Here is a 17,527-nt window from a genome sequence, read left to right on the forward strand (position 1 = left end):
TATTGGTATGAATGAAGCAAAGATGAGAATGAAATTTCAAAACAAAAGGTAAAATACATTTTAATGATGGTATATTATGAGACATGGTGGATATATATGCTATATACTTAGATTGGAGACATGTTATACTTTGTTTTAAGCATGTTATATGTAGTTTATGAAATATTTAATGCATTTTGGCATGATCATATTAAGTTTGGGGACTAAAAGATTAAAAAGTTGAAGATAAGGTTGATTGAACATTAATGTTAAAATCCAATACAACTATAGGTAAATATATAATTATTATTTAGGAGATATATCTTGGAAATATTCTAGATTAATATAGAAAGAGTAGATGTCTAGATATATCCATAAAATAATCTAGATATTTATATTATTTAATATTATATATAAAATTATCTATTAGAAGAATCTAAATATTTGAATTGTTAAATGACTAAGATGTTAACATATATCAACAATACAATGACCACTAAAATCTATAAATAGGGGTGAGTTGTGTCATTGTAATAAGAGTGAAAAAGAGAGAGAATAGCGAACCTAGATTAGCTTTTCCTCCCTGTTTTTCAAGGCAAGAATATTAAAATTATAATTTATATTTTTAATTTTTTTATAATTTGTCTCCCTCAAAATTTTTAGAAATTTAAATTAAACTTTAATTTTTTTTAAACATTCTTAATTAAACTCTGTCCTATAATTTTTAAAATTTATTATTAACATTTTGATGCTATCAAAATTGCTACAACATATACGCAAGTATATGTGTCAATCAAATAATAAAGTGGACATGGATTAACATGTTGAATGTCAAATCCCACAAAGATCAAGAGTAGTTTACAGTAGAATTGTAAAAAGTGTTAATGAAAGGTAACATGGATAAGTATTAAAAGAATAAATCTCAATAATAAAGAAATCATATCATGCTACAACAATAAGTAGAGCCCAAAGTCAATTATCAATGGAGTATAATAATAAAAGGTGACTCCTGCTATAACCATGTATTTAAACCCATCACAAAATATCTAGCATAGATTATCTTTAATTAATCATTCAGAATAACTCTCTTTAATTCTAATGATCAATCGAGTAACTATATCAAATGCTTGGTAACATACATCTCAATATGCAATATTGTTTCTCGAAACACTAAGGCCAACAAAGATAACATGAATATCACCACGTTTACTTCTAAACTAAATGAATAACTTGCTTATATGATAAAATCTCTTTAATCATTTCATAAACTAAAGTCACAAAGTCAGATTTAAAACATTCATAGTAAGAGTAACAAAAAAACAGCCAAATTTAAAACAAGTATAATCCAAAAATAACAGTATTCAACTATCCTAAAACTCTCATATCTCAAGTATAGGACAAGTGTGACTGAAGTAATCTTTCATTGACCGCCAATGCTACTCGGCAAAAGCTCATTCTCGAATGTTGCATCACTTCCCTAGTTGAGTGACTTAAGCAACCATGGAAAAGGACGAGAAAAATTGGGAAAAGAGTTTTGAGAGTGGAGTGTAGAAAATTTAATGATGAAAAAAGCAAAATGCCTTCCTATTTATAGATGAAAGGAGCCAAAGCCTCTCCAATGAGATTACTCCATGTTTCAGGTGCTGATTAGAAGAATAAAAATTGTCCTAGCAAGTTGTCCCATTCCAGAACGTTCTGCCAAGCACCTAGTGACTCTTCGCTTACTGTAGTCTCGGCTCCAATGCTACAACATTTTATACTTTTTTTTTCACAAAAACACTAAAATTCAGTCTAAGACAACCAAATTCCCAATGATGCAAAATGTATGCAAATATGATAATTCTTTTGGAAAGTTATCACCCTTCAAAATTTCAAAAATTTTAGTTAAATCCTAATTTTTAGGAAAAAATATAAACTAGACAGTTCAAAAATTAAATTTAAATCTCTAAATTTTTTGATATTTTAAACTGACCCCTCCAAACTCTATCACCAAGTTTTGCCACTGAGAGAGAGAACTTTCGAAATATATGATTATCATTTGATATACAATCAGTAAAAAAATTATTCTTTCACACACGGTGAACAAATTTGTAGAGAGTGGAGGCAATATGTAGCATTAGTAAAAGAATTTGTGCAATCCATGATGGAGACTTCAGCATCCTGTCACAATAATTTGTGCTCCAAAATCTATGCTCCAGCTTGAATGCTCAGATGCTAAGGTTTATGCCAACAACGACCTCTTTTGCATGCTGTCAAATGTATTATGCACCAGTGGAGGCTTATGAACTCAATTTCAGAGCAACATGGATATCACAGTAATGGCAGAAAACAATAAATGAAGCATCAGTCAAGAATATTGTTTTCATCAATGGGAAAAGAAAGGTAAAAGTTGAACATGCAAACCATAGCAGCTCGAGAAACCTTTGAAGGTATTACGGAATAAAATTTCTAAAATTCAACTTCTTGTGTAAAGTTTCAAGAATCAATTGTATTTTGCTGATATAATTTATGATACAGAAAGAAAAGGAATTGATGGTACACATTACTAGCCGTGCATTTTCAGTTTCATAAATTTCACACTAGCTTTGATTTTGGTATTAAATAAGTGTACATGTAATATTATCTCGAATCATTCCACCAAAATCCCGATGATGAGCAAATTGGTTAGCAAAATTTAATGTCTACATGTTGGTACACCATGGAATGACACAGAATGCAAACACTAAGTTAAAGATGGAAAGTGAGCCGATCGGTAACATGTAAGGTACTGGAATAAGAAACCAATCCCCATACCTGCAGTCCAAGCATTTAATCCATTGGCCTAAGTACGAGTGGCTCCTCAAACCCCTTCCCCTGTCCGTTGCAAAACTCTTCGAAGCTCATCCGCCATTCCTTGCAATAAAACAGGTTTCTGAAGAACTGCATTCATTCCTATTTGTAGGCATCTCTCTCGAACATGATCCTCGGCACTAGCTGTCAAGGCTATAATCAATGGCCAATTACGGCTGCGAAACTTACGGATTCTCATCGCCACTTCAAATCCATCCATTTCAGGCATGTGAAGGTCCAAAACAACGATTCTGAAAGAATTTTCAGCATGGCTGACTGCACTTAGGCATTCAAATCCAGTAGAAACAGCCGTCACTTCACAACCCAGCTTTTCTAGCAACTTCTTGGTCACGATCCTGTTTATATCATCATCAGCAGCAAGTAGAACTCGTAAACCTCTGAATCTGGAGTAGGAATTTGATTGCTCGGCAGAGTCTCCATGCGCATACGTGATTCTTTGGATATACGATTGGATTTGAAACCTGAGAAGAAGTGTCATGCTCTGTGCAAAGCCCAGAGAGTTTGTGGATATCCAGACGTTCCCTTGCATCATCTGCAAATACCAGAAACATTATATACAATTAATAAATGGTCACGCAGCATATTTCTATAGAAGGAAACGATGGTTAAAGGACAGTAGATAGAGACAAGAAAACAGTTCATTCCAATTAAAGAGAAATATAAAATCAGAAAATAGCTTCAAGCGTGTCAGAAAAGCTAAAAAATCCCTTACACAATTTCTATATACTCTACAGTTGAAACATCGAATTATTTCAAAGTTTTCATTATGGTGTCAAGATATTTTCGAATCCACAATCTTAACGAAACCAACTCAATACACACTATAAGTCTATGAATGAATTGTAAAAACAGCATAAAAGGCTAAAAGCAGCTATCATAATCATACAAGAACCAGAGAAGGCTAAAAAGGGTTTTCAACAGAACAAAGCAATGTCCAGGAATCGTGAACCACTAAAAACTAGGGGGTGAAACCGAAAAATGCAATAAAATATCTGAAAAACTTTCAGAAGCCTTCAAAGTTTTCAGCAACAAGTGATTATACACACATGCAAAACAACATTACTAATGACAGAATTTCATTCCACAGGATGAATGGTTACTGCCAACTCCATTCAAAGTGCAGTAGCTAAAAGAATGTATAGAATCGAGAATGGAAAATAGAAATAGAAATGGGATATTCACCTGCACAATCTTTTTACACATAGTAAAATTCAGGCTCTCCTTAGTTTCATCCTTATTATGCTTCTCAGCAGAAATGGTTTTGGCTGAGACTGGTGCATCAGCCACAGAACACCCCCCATGAATACCGATTTCAATCTTTAAGAACAGGTAATCTTGTATGTTTGATCTCCACGCATTTATTTTGTCGTTCTTCTCCTGGCTACCGGAATCCGATAGAACCCGGAATAAGACAGTTCCCCCTCCACTATTGATTCCCAGTAGATAGCCAACCATATGCAAAATCACTTGAAAAGTCTTTTTTTCATCACCGATCACTTGGTCAGGCAAAGAACTCTGAACGCCAACTTCAAAACCAAAGCCTTTATAGACAGATAAACATTTGGCAAGGCAAGAAGTTTCTTTAATCATGGAATGTAAGCTAAAAGGTCTCATTTCGAACGGAAATCTTCCATGATCTTTTGCTGAAATCTCCATCACATCATTTATCAAAGTTGAAAGAACGCTGCTTGTTTTGACCAATGTGTCAACGAGAATCTTCTGCTTGAAGTTCATATTTTCATCTTGAAACACTGAAAGTAAGCCCAAAATTGAGTGCATTGGTCTTTTCATGCCATGACTCATTACTTTCTGAAAAGAGTTCCTCGCTTGGCTGGCCATCATTGCATTCTGTCTTTCCTGCTGCAACACATGATTTTGCTGGCTCAGTTTTTCTCTCATTTGTTGAGATTCTTCGAGAACTGCAGCATGGGATAGAGCTACAGCTACCTGATCAGCAACCACCTCAACAATCTCCATTTCCGGATAGCTCCAATTCCTAGAGTTTATAGGAAGAACCAACACCAGAATGGCATAGCGTGTCTTCACCAATTCTGGCGTCCCCCCTTTAAAGTTATAACCTTGAAGCATTGGCATCCTGATTGCTGCAATGGAACCTGCCTCATCTGATCCACTCGCAAGCCCAAGTGCAGAGTCTTGTCTCAGGATTCTCACCCCTTCACTCCCCTTTATCTCCTTCACATCAGGATCATTCATCGAGATAGATTGGTGAAAACTCCTTGAAGAACTTGCTTTCAACTCATGAGTCAAATTCATCTGTGTTCTATTCTCATTTGGCATCCACACGGCACAGTTGATTAAATCCAAAGTCTTGGAAAGCTCAACCAAAGTGGTGTACAATATAGTATGTTTATCTAAGGATTTCCTGATTTCCTGTGTTAACATACGAACATGTGAACTGGCTTCCTTCTTCCTTTTCATCATGTCAACCTCTTGATCCAATTCCAATACATTTTGCCTCAAGAATACCTCCCTTACTTTCACTTTGAGTAACAGAGGGATCAGAGTTAATAGCGTAATTGCGGTCGCACATGAGACGAGGGCGGTAAGCAATTTGGCAATGGTGAGGGACAACATCAATTGGAATGAGTGGGGACCATAATAAGTCCATGCATTGAGAAGATGTGTCAATCCACAAAGCACTATAAAGGCTATAAACTGAACAAGGACCCATTTGAAGGGGACGTTCGAACAACTGATGAAGTAAAGCAGTTCGATAGGTATCGAAAAATATGCCACGGCAATGAAGAAATCACTCACCTTCTGGCACTCTAAAATGCTATGAACACTCCAAAAGCTCTCAACATCACAGTTACAAATTGCAAACTCATGGTCAGTGCCAGAAACCGAGACCGCAAAAAGAGAAATCAACAAGCCAAGAGCTAATGCTCTTAACATTGCCACTCACGTGACCTACTGGTTCAATCCATGCAAATTAAATGTCAAACTTCTCACACCCCCAATATATATAAACTTATATATTCAACCAATATAAAAAAAACAACCCCCTAAACTACAGCTAGAAGCACAAGTATTCATTTCCTAAAGCCAATTCCTTTGCAAAGACAACAAAATCCATCTGCCACAATTCAAGATCTATAAAATGAACCCAGCTTTCCTAAATTTCAGGATCTAAAACACCCATAGCTCTAAAATCCAAAATTCCCAATCTTCCTCATTGGCCCCAAGAATTTATTATACAGAAACAAGGGAAAGAAGGAAGAAATCAAGAAGAAGAAATTACTTTCTCAACAAAACTTACAACTTTTAATAACAAAAACTTCCAAGGAAAACAACATCAAGAATCAAGGTCAACCTTTTGTTCACCTAACTCAAAAGCAAGATGGAAATAACAAGGAAATCAATAAATAGATCAAAGGGCAAAGGTAAAAAGAACAAACCTTTGGCATAGAAAAAAGCACTATCAAGAACCAATCTCAATCAACACCAAAAAAAATAATTTGTATATATGTATGGATATATCTTCAACTTTCCAAGTGAATTACCACTACCCATTTTCCCCAAATCTACACTTTTTCAATAGAGATCAACTAAAATGCTAAAAAGTTTGTAACACTCTAAACCAGAAGAAGGGTCCTGTTTACAGAAACCCCTTCACAAGATTTGTAACAAAGAGCAGAAAAAGATTGAAGATTGTTTAAGATTGGAAAGAAATATCTCTATTGCTCTTTAGTTTGAAAGAAAGCGACTTGAAGAACAAGGACACGGTAAGAGAGGGCTCGTCGTATGGTAACTTTAGGAAACAATGCTAATGCAACATCCACCTAAGAAAAACACCAAAATTTAATACATAAATAAATAAATATTAAAAAAAACTTAGAAATTGGGGGACCGAAAGAACAAAGTTCTTCTATTGTAGAACCCACCCACACCTCTTCCTTTATAGAGTCGCATAATAAAATCATTATTTTTAGACTTCTTATTCACTAATATTGCAGGTAGCTTAAAGTGGTAACAATTAATTTTTTAAAAAATAAATTATTAAAAAATTACTGAATTTTTAATAAACTTTATTAAAATTAAATTTTATTAGAATTATTATCATTAAAAATGCTTATTCCGATTATTAAACTATTAAATCATTAATAACAATAAATGTAATACACTAATAATTAACTGGTCAAGTGGGATGATGTATTAAACTTTTTAAGTAAGATTAAGGGTCCGAATCATGATATTTATGAATGCAGTAAATTGAATTAGTTAATTAATAGATCAAATATATGTGATAATACTAAAAACACAGTTAATGTAATAGACTCTCATATGCCAACAACAATTGAATCAATATAATATATTAGTTTATTTTAATAAATTAATGTGAATATTTCTTTATAAGGGATTGATGAAAGTATGAAGAATGTCATAAAATAGTGTGATTCAAAGTTAAATTATTAATTTAATATGCTTTTTATAAAATATTCTTTTACCATGAAAATGTCCTTAGGTAAGAATGTTTATAGCAATAAAAAAAATAACTTTTATCCATAAACAATATTAAATACTTAAAAAAGATTGATTTAAAATTATGGTTAGAAAAATAGTCTTTAACCTAATTTCAAACGTTTAAATTTATAGCTTTTATTGTAGAAAATCACTTTTTTGTGAAATTATATTTTTATCTTTAAATATTATATTTTCAATTTACAATATAATGTCTAAAATAGATTTTTATCTTTTTAAATTATTCTTTAACAATAATCTCAAACAGTTAAATTTTAAATTGTACTTTTCAAAAAACACTTTTTAAAATAAATTTTTATGACATTTTTTTAAATCACTTTTCAAACGTAATATCAATCTTACACTTTTTAACTTATTTCTCTTTTGAACAAAGCTGAAATTCAATCCATGTACAACTTGTTCATTACACTTTTAGTTATCATAACAAAAAATATATTATCTTAATTTTTAAAGAATGAAAATAAACTTCTTGTAAAAATACATGCTATTTCTATAAAATATGAAAAATAATAATAATAACTGATAAATAAATAAATAACTTGTTAGATTAATTGAAAATTTAAAATTTTAAAAAAGGTTAAATAGAAAAGAATTTGTACGAAATTGGATTGAATTGAAATATAAATAAGAGTGGAAGGGCCAAACATATGATTATCCCATAAAGTGCAAAAGGGTGCATATCCTAGTAGTTTGTTTTGAAGTTGGATACCTCCGTAAAAGTTCCTTTTATTATAAATTTTTTCGAAATTTAATAATCAAAATGTAAATATTTTAAAAGTTTAGTGGTAAAATGTGTGTAATTTACCTTAAAAAATTACTTGTCACGTATAATTACCATATCATCCGATCGGATTTGATCCGACGGTGTCCATCACTAGGATGATTTGCTGACATGGCAATATGGACCTTAAAAGCATTAGTGATGAGCGGTTAGGAAGACAGCTGGTTGACTCGGTGAAACGGTAATCACGTGGCGCACGTGATGGCGATGTAAATTATGAAATTTGGATTTTTTTTAGATATGAAATAAATGTCCTTCACAGTTTATTATTAAATTAGTTTACCCTTATTCTCATATGTAATGAGGTAAGGAGAGGTAGGATAGTAGGTTGTCCCAACGCCAGGTTGAGAGCAGTTTTCGTGAGAGACCTCCAAATTATAAAATGTCCTCCGTGGAACACGATACCACGACCTCAAGATTAAGAACCTTACGCTCTACCAACTGAGCTAGATATTCATTTCCTTCCCAATTTATTATTGCTACTCATTATTAGCATTTAATTGTATAAACTTTAAGTCCATTGCAATATTTCACTATTATATAAGGTTCACACATGAAAAATTAATACAATTTTGAATTAACATAATAATAAAATTATATTTTAACTCTTTAAATATCAAATTTTATAATTTTAAATGAATTAACTGCATCATATTTCCTTAAAGTATGATCTCATTCTAAACTGGTCCCTAAACTTTTAAAAATTCTAATTTCATCCCTAAACTATGACCATCATTCAAAATTAATCCTCAAACTTTTAAACATTTTAGTTTCATCCCCAAACTATGATATTCATTCTAAATTGGTCCTTTTTGGACATTCCAATTTCATCTCCTCCTATACGTATATACTAATCGCATCCCTTGTTAATTAAATCATTAATTCTACTTATATTATCATATGTTTGACAGAAATAAAATTTAGGTTAAATTATGGCTAATAATAATTATACATTTGGATGAATTTAGGGATGAAATTGAAATATTCAAAAGTTTGAGGACTAATTTAGAAAGAGGGTCACAATTTAGGGTTAAAATTAGAATGTTAAAAAGTTTAAAGACTAATTTAGAATAGAGTCATAGTTTAGGGATGGAATTGAAATATTCAAAAGTTTAAGGACCAATTTAAAATGAGAGTTATAGTTTGGGGCATATGATGAATTAACTCATTTTGAATTGATACTAAACTGCCTTAAAAATGATTAAATATAAACTCTCCACACAAAAAAGTACAATACACTTCAGCAAAACAAACGTTAAAAAAGTAAACTTTTTTAAGATTTGTTTGCTTACTCTGTGAAACAATCCTCTTTTGCAAGAACCTGTGAAGCCACAATTATTACATTCACATGATGCACTGAAGATGAATGAAGATGACAGATATCATACACAATGGAGATGACAAATATACCACAATTTCCAGTAAATTTTCTAACCTGAAATACATTTTATTCATGGGAATCGCATCTTGTTTAAGAATGCACAACTGTTATGTGTTATCTCTAATGGGATCCCCTCGTTCCCCTAAACCGGAGAGGATTTATGCATCTCGAAAGCGTAAACATGGCAGCAATGTAAGGTTGAAACCATTTCAACGACTAAGCAAAGGAATACAATTTTCACAGGCCATCTCTTTTATGGTGCATAATCTAATCAACATCAAGAGTTGATGGCCGACCTGTACAGGTATATCATATTACACTCCGGATGTAAGGGCCGAGGAGAGTTGTTTTCTACTCGCTCTAGTTAAAAAGCTGTAACTTAAATACATCTAAGACAAAACAATGGTTTGGTTGACAACACTAATATCTAATCATGGTCCTCGTTTTCTGCCGATCGATGAGGAGCTCCATGACCTGTTTTTCCTGCAATAGATATTTAACTTCAGTATTCCCTACCCATGCATATATGCATGTGCAAAACTCTAACCTGTCAAATCAAATGCAGTTGTATCATCTAGACCGGTCCTCCAATCTGTTGGGCGAGGTTCCAAATGCAAGCCCTGTGATTGCATAGTGAAATCAATTCCTCCGAAACTTTGATGACCACCATTTTCATCGATTGGGTTTCTTCCTGGAGCTTCAAAAGCGGAGCGAACGCCAACATTAGATACCGGAGTTCCAGCAACTGGAGATGGCAACTTACTACCCAAGGCATCGCCTTTTGCATTATCACTAGCATTCTTCTTGTTGTCAGTCATAAATGTCCCAACAATAACCTGTGGAACCAATAAATTATTTTTTGATAAAAATATGGGAGGCCTCGTTAAAACCCCCTACATAACCTTCATACTACAGCAGTAGCATGAAGGATATTGGAAGGAGGAAAAGAGTGCCTCGAAAATTTATTAATAGAAAATTTATTACAAAACCTGTTCCATACACAATACCCACAACATACAACCCAAAACATAACATAATCACCTGGACCCACAACGCAAGAATCATTCAATTCCAGCTTTAGCCAACCCATCCGCCTCCCAATTGGTAGATCTCAAAATATGCCTAATGATAACATCCTATTCTACCACAAGATAAACAATAGCTTTCACCATTGACTCGAACAATGGAATGCAACGACCTGGATTTTTAATCCACTCCAAAGCAGTAGAATAATCCGATTCAAGAATGAGCCTCCCTCTTGAATCAAAACCAGGTTCAATCTAAGGGAGTTCTTCCCTACTTTATACTATATTTACTCATTTATGCACTATATACTAATATGAACATATCTTACACATTGGTATTTAATATGTTAGGCATGTTAAGCTAGTCTTGCATTATTCATCACATTTTTTTATAGGAATTGAGGCCTCATTAAAAACCCCCTTCATGATTTAAGAAACTCATATTGAATTCCTTAATCAGAGAAAGGAGGAAAAGAGTGCCTTAAACTTTATTAATAAAGATACATAAGATTTACAATAATAAGATAAAACCCTTACAAACAACCTAATAACCCAAAATAAAATATCCCAACAACAAAGTAAAATTAACCAATACCAAACTTAGCCAAACCATCAGCCCCAATATTGGCTGTCCTAGCCACCCATCTAATAACTCCCTCGACTTCTTTGAGTTTAACAGCTACCTCCCTAACAATGGAGGCATAGAAAACAGGACAACAAGATCCATCCTTAATCCAATCCACTACCATTTTACAATCTGATTCTATAATCAACCGACCCTTAATAACTCCTCTCACTGAGTGAGAAATTTAAACCCTCCTTAACAGCCTTTAATTCCATCAGAATAGGTGGACCCGGACCAGAAGCCGTCTTAAAAGAACCTAAAAGTAAACCTTCTTCATCTCTTAGAATACCCGCAATCCCACTGCTCTTCCAGTCAAAACTAGTAGCTGCATCCACATTCAATTTGACAAAGCCCTTAGGAGGGAGGATCACGAGATGGTAGAGACAATTGATTTGTTTGGAGGGAAACATGAATCCCCAAGGGAAGGATCACTGATAAGGGAATCCAGAGAAATGACTGAATCTGCAAACTTAGCTAGGAACCAAGATGCAAGCCTTACTTTAGCTAAGAAAAATAAATTAGTTTGATCTAACTTCCCTCTTTCGAAGACGATGTCATTTCTAACTTTCCAAGCAGTCCACATAACAACAGCCGGAATAAAGTTCCAAATAGTAGAACTGGAATTTAGATCTTCCCAAGCTAGAAGAAAGTTTTGCGCATTTCCATGAAAGACCGAACTGATACTCCAATACTGCAAAAATTTATTCCACAAAGACCACACGACAAAACAAGAGAGAAATAAATGAGAAGAGGATTCATCCACCAAATTACATAAAGAACATGAAAGATCTACAATATCCGAAACCCCTCTTTTAGCCAGTTCAGTCCTCACTGGTAGTTTTTGAAGGACCACCTGCCACATAAAAGTCTCAATCCTGGGTGGCACCGATCCTTTCCACAAAAATTTCTTCCAAAAAAAGTTCGCCTGAGAAACCGAGGAACAAATCTTCACACATGAATTAACAGAATAAACACCATCTCCTTTCCCTTTCCAAATCATAGCATCGCTGGCATCTTTAGACAAGCAAAAATTAGAAATGATTATCATCAGATTAGTCCACTGTTCAAATTCCCAATCAGCCAAATTCCTCCTCAATCGAATATTCCAAATCCAACCTAAAGAACTAAACTAGCCGAAATCAATCAATTTACCACTCTGATTTGAAGAGATAGCAAACAGCCTTGGAAAAGAGACCTTAAGAGGACAGTCCATTGCCCATTTGTCCTGCCAAAAACGGATAAACTGACCACAACCAACTTGAATTCTGCACATACTTCGAAATTTTGAGCCAAATGAGTCTTCTTTAAAATGAGAATTAACCACTGAACTCCAAACCCAAGAGGATTGAGCTGGTATCTTGCTATTGAACAGTAAATAGTAAGGATCCAAATTGCATTTTGAACATATCAACCTCCTCCAAACAGCATTCCTTTTATTAGCAAACCTCCAAGACCATTTCCCCAATAGAGCTCTGTTCATATTAATAATATTCAACACTCTCAAACCTCCCTCTTCCTTAGATTTGCACACATTGGGCCAGCCGACCCAATGAATCTTGTTTTTATCAGTTCCACCTCCCCATAGGAATTTAGACATTATGGAATTGAGTTTGGAATTAACCGAGGAAGGAATTTTAAACATAGATAAATAGTAGTTTGGAAGTGAACAGAGAACCGATTTAATCAAGACTAACCTCCCTGCCAATGAAAGAGTGTTCGATTTCCAACCTACAAGCTTCTTGTTAAATTGTAAAACCATCGGATCCCAAAGAGAGGAAGAATTCCTAGACGCATCGAGAGGCAAACCAAGATATTCAAAGGGAAAAATCCCAACTGCACAACCAATAGACGAGGCCCACTCCTCAACCTCCTCCGCAGCCGTATTAACACCAAATAATCTGCTTTTCTTCAAATTCAATTGAAGGCCAGAAATGAGTTCAAACACTCTTGGGACCCTCTTAACATTTAAAATCTGATTCTTCGAAGCTCCACGGAAAATAATTAAGTCATCTGCAAATTGCAGATGAGATAAATTAAAAACCGTCTCATTTCTTCCAAATTGCAGTCCAGAAAACAGTCCCTCAGATACTGCTTTTAAAAGCAGTAAGTTTAGAAGTTTCCCAACCAAGTTGAAAAGCATAGGAGATAGAGAACAACCCCAACCAAGTTTAGATGTTCACGTGTTGTTCATGTTATGCATTCATCTAAGCATGTTTTAATACTAAGCATTTCATTTACATATCATAGTAGCATATTTGCATTCATTCATCATGCCCATTGTTAAACACGTCTTGCAGTCACAACATAACATGTTTTAGTTAACTCATGTGCATTCATTTTACTCTTAAGATTTAAATATTAAGTCATTATATTATATGATGCATCCATAGTTCACAAAGACAAACACATTTCATTGATTTACGCACAACAGCAAAATATGTGTTTTATTTCCAGCACATTTAAATTAAATTACTTGTTTATCAATCCCCTTGCACATGTAGGTCAAATAGCATGATAGAATCTGGTTCAAAACAGCATGGTACACGTTGTTGGAGCATTATAAAGAAGCACACCAATCAGTGGAGCATGGTACACGATGATAACAATCTGTTGAGCATTATTGGAGGCTGGACATACGTGGGGGACAATTTATGTTGGAACACTAAGGGAAATCTACTCATAAGACATACCAGCAGATTAAACATATCTCAAAGAAAGAGGCAGCATGTGGAACATTGTGGAGGAGCTTAAAATCAGCTGATCATACATGCCCATGCTTGATGACCAGCCACTCACTAACGCATGTTGGAGACAGATCATAACACACCCATAATGCTGCACATTCCAGCATTTCTCTTTGCACAAAAACAACACTTAAGGGACAGCCTATGTGCGTGACAAAACATTGCACTACAAACAGCCCATGTGCTTGCAAAGATGCTTGTCTCCGCTAGTTATCAATTGAATGATACACGTGCTAATTCAACCATGGAGACAAGTTCCTACAATTCCACTTTTTTTTTGATAAGATTTGAAGGTCTCTTTAAAAACCTCCTTCTTGATTAATGGAGCTTGTAAAGAAGCTTCTTAATCATCGGAAGGAGGAAAAGAGTACCTTATAATTTCATTGAAGAAAATAAGAATTACAACCTTGGAAAGAAAAATCCAAGTAGAACCCTTACAACAATTCTTGTGCCTTAAAACCGAACTATAGAAGTCAACAACATAATAATCAACCTATACCAACCTTTGCTAGAGCATCGGCATCCATATTAGCTGTCCTTGCAATCCATCTAACAACCCCCCGACAGTTTTAAGACACTCAACAATATCTCTAACAATGAAACCATAAACAGCTGGACATGAGACAACCTTATTGATCCAGTCTACTGCAACTCTGCTATCACTCTCTATGATCTACCTATCTTTAACCCTCCCTAGGACAGAGGTAAAGAAAGAGATACCCCTTTGGATAGCTTTAAGTTCCTTCAATGTTGGAGGTCCAGAACCATCCGGTTCCTGAAAAGAACCAAGGATTGCACCAAAATGATCCATCATAAGACCACCCAGACCTGATTTTTCCCAATCACAACTAATTGATGCATCCACATTCAACTTGATGAAACCCGTAGGGGGAGGTAACCAAGGGGTTATGGAAGACTTCAAGAAATTGTACAACGAGTAAGAATCCCCTATAGAAGGATCAGAAATTAAGGAGTCCTTAGGAATAGAAACATCCTTATTCTTTGCTAAATACCAAGAGGCCAGCCTAACTCTTGTTAAGAAGAATAATTCAGTCTGATCGAGCTTCCCCCCTTCAAAAACTATGTAATTCCTGAATTTCCAGATTGTCCAAATAACAGCCCCAGGAATGAAAGTCCAAATTACCGAATTAGATTTCAACTCATCCCAAGCAAGAAGAAAATTTTTTGCTTCTGCAGAAAACACAGAACTAAATCTCCAAAAATTTAGAAATTTATTCCACAAAGACCACGCAACCGAACAGGAGAAGAATAGATGCGAAGAAGATTCTTCAACCATTTTACAAAGAGGGCATAAGCCATCTTCAATACCTTGAACTCCTCTTTTAACCAATTCGGATTTAACTGCAATTTTTTGAAGCACAATTTGCCAAACTAATGTTTCAACTCTAGGGGGAACCAATCCTCTCCAAACAATCTTGTTCCAGAAATGAGACTCTTCTGAAATTGAAGCACAACTCTTAACACAAGAACCGACTGTATAAACCCCATCCCCACTGCCTTTCCAGATCAATCCATCGCTAGAATCAATAGATAGAGAGAAAGAAGAAATGATGCTCACCAAATTGCACCATTGTTCAAGCTCCCAATCGTTTAAATTTCTTCGAACTTTAACATCCCAAATCCAGCTCGAAGAAAGAAATTCCCCAAACTCACAAAGTTTACCGAATTTATTAGTTGACAGTGAAAACAGTCTAGGAAATAGAATCTGAAACAGAAAATCAGCAGCCCAACTATCTTGCCAAAATCGAACATGCTTACCATTTCCGACATAAAACTTGCACAAACTACGGAACTTACAACCAAATGAGTCTTGTTTGAAATGGTTATTAACCACTGATCTCCACAACCAGGAGGATTGAGAAGGAATCTTGCTGTCAAACAATAATCTAGAAGAGTCAATGTTGTATTTGCTACAAATAAAATTCCTCCAAACAGAATTTCTCTCATTTGCAAACCTCTAAGACCATTTCCCTAGCAATGCTCTGTTCATAGAAATCAGATTCCGAGCTCCCAAGCCTCCCTCAGTCTTTGATTTGCAGACATCATCCCATTTAACCCAGTGTATCTTCTTAATACCATTGCATTTCTACCTTAACGATTGATTGTGGATCTAGGAAGGAAGCAAAACAACTTGCATAAGATAATGGTAACAAATGGATAGTTTTAAGGTGGTAAGCATGATGGTAAATGGTCGGTTTAAGAGATGGTAACGGAAAACGTTTGATTGTGGATATGAAATGGGTATCGAAATAATGGAATGGTAAATATGATAGTATCTTATAATAACCAAGAAGAACCAGTGCTATAAAGAGTAAAGACCCAACCTTACAAATCGTTCTGAGGGATGGTAATTAGGACTTTGATCCACTATCTATAAAGAGATAAGAACCATAAGTATCAAGGTGAAAAGGAATGACGCCACAAGTAACGAATTACTTGATAAGTCGATAAAAGTCACAAAGGACTCAATAAGAGAAAACTCTCAATTTTAATTCAAATTCAATTTTAAGTTCACAATGCAATATGAAAGTCCATTTTATAAGACTGGAACATGCATGGACGTATGTTACATTTGCATGGCCGAAGGTTCAATTGTAATTGGCCGAATGGTGCTTTGTTGATGTGGCACTCTTTGGCATATAAATTAAACATATTTTGAGCACCATTGTCATGATATATTCGGTCAAATGTAGGAGAGAAGTGCCTTGGCCGAATTCTTTTAAGAGATGTCTAGTGAAGACAAAGCTAAGTGGAATTGTAGGAACTTGTCTCCATGGTTGAATTAACACGTGTATCCTTCAATTGATAACTAGTGGAGACAAGCATCTTTGCAAGCACATGGGTTGTTTGTAGTGCAATGCTTTGTCACGCACATGGGTTGTCCCTTAAGTGTTGTTTTTGTGCAAAGAGAAATGCTAGAATGTGCAGCATTATGGGTGTGTTATGATCTGTCTCCAACATGCGTTAGTGGGTGGCTGGTCATCAAGCATGGGCGTGTATGATCAGCTGGTTTTAAGCTCCTCCACAATGTTCCACATGCTGCCCTTTTCTTTGAGATATGTTTAATCTGCTGGTATGTTTTATGAGTAGATGTTCCCTTACTGTTCCAACATAAATTGTCCCCCACGTATGTCTAGCCTCCAATAATGCTCAACAGATTGTTATCATCGTGTACCATGCTCTACTGATTGGTATGCTTCTTTATAATGCTCCACCAACGTGTACCATGCTGTTTTGAACTAGATTCTATCATGCTATTTGACCTACATGTGCAAGGGGATTGATAAACAAGTAATTTAATTGAAATGTGCTGGAAATAAAACACATACTTTGCTGTTGTGCGTAAATCAATGAAATGGTCTTTGTGAACTATGAATGCATCATATAATATAATGACTTAATATTTAAATCTTAAGAGTAAAATGAATGCACATGAGTTAACTAAAACAAATGAAAAACATGTTATGTTGTGAGTGCAAGACGTGTTTAACAATGGGCATGATGAATGAATGCAAATATGCTACTATGATATGTAAATGAAATGCTTAGTATTAAAACATGCTTAGATGAATGCATAACATGAACAACACGTGAACATCTAAACTCAACTTGCCAGAA

General features: G+C 34.7%; 1 protein-coding gene across 1 annotated transcript; it reads right to left on the reverse strand.

Annotated features, from left to right (window-relative positions):
* Positions 1-2,772: 2,772 nt before the first annotated feature.
* Positions 2,773-6,566, reverse strand: LOC120201983 (protein EIN4-like). Its single transcript, XM_039202483.1, has 2 exons — positions 4,012-6,566; positions 2,773-3,361 (listed from the first exon to the last, which is right to left on the reverse strand). Exons 1-2 carry the CDS (start codon positions 5,743-5,745, stop codon positions 2,819-2,821), a joined length of 2,277 nt encoding a protein of 758 aa, XP_039058414.1. The 5' UTR covers positions 5,746-6,566; the 3' UTR covers positions 2,773-2,818.
* Between the last annotated feature and the right edge of the window lie 10,961 nt (positions 6,567-17,527).

Source organism: Hibiscus syriacus, unplaced genomic scaffold, assembly GCF_006381635.1.
Source record: "Hibiscus syriacus cultivar Baekdansim isolate YM2019G1 unplaced genomic scaffold, ASM638163v2 tig00008138_pilon, whole genome shotgun sequence".
NCBI lineage: Eukaryota > Viridiplantae > Streptophyta > Magnoliopsida > Malvales > Malvaceae > Hibiscus > Hibiscus syriacus.

Excerpts from the sequence above, each read along its gene's own strand:
- LOC120201983 (XM_039202483.1), bottom strand. The coding sequence starts at position 5,745 with ATGTTAAGAGCATTAGCTCTTGGCTTGTTGATTTCTCTTTTTGCGGTC. Across the intron at positions 3,362-4,011 it reads TGTGTAAAAAGATTGTGCAG|ATGATGCAAGGGAACGTCTG; the intron begins GTGAATATCCCA and ends TGGTATTTGCAG.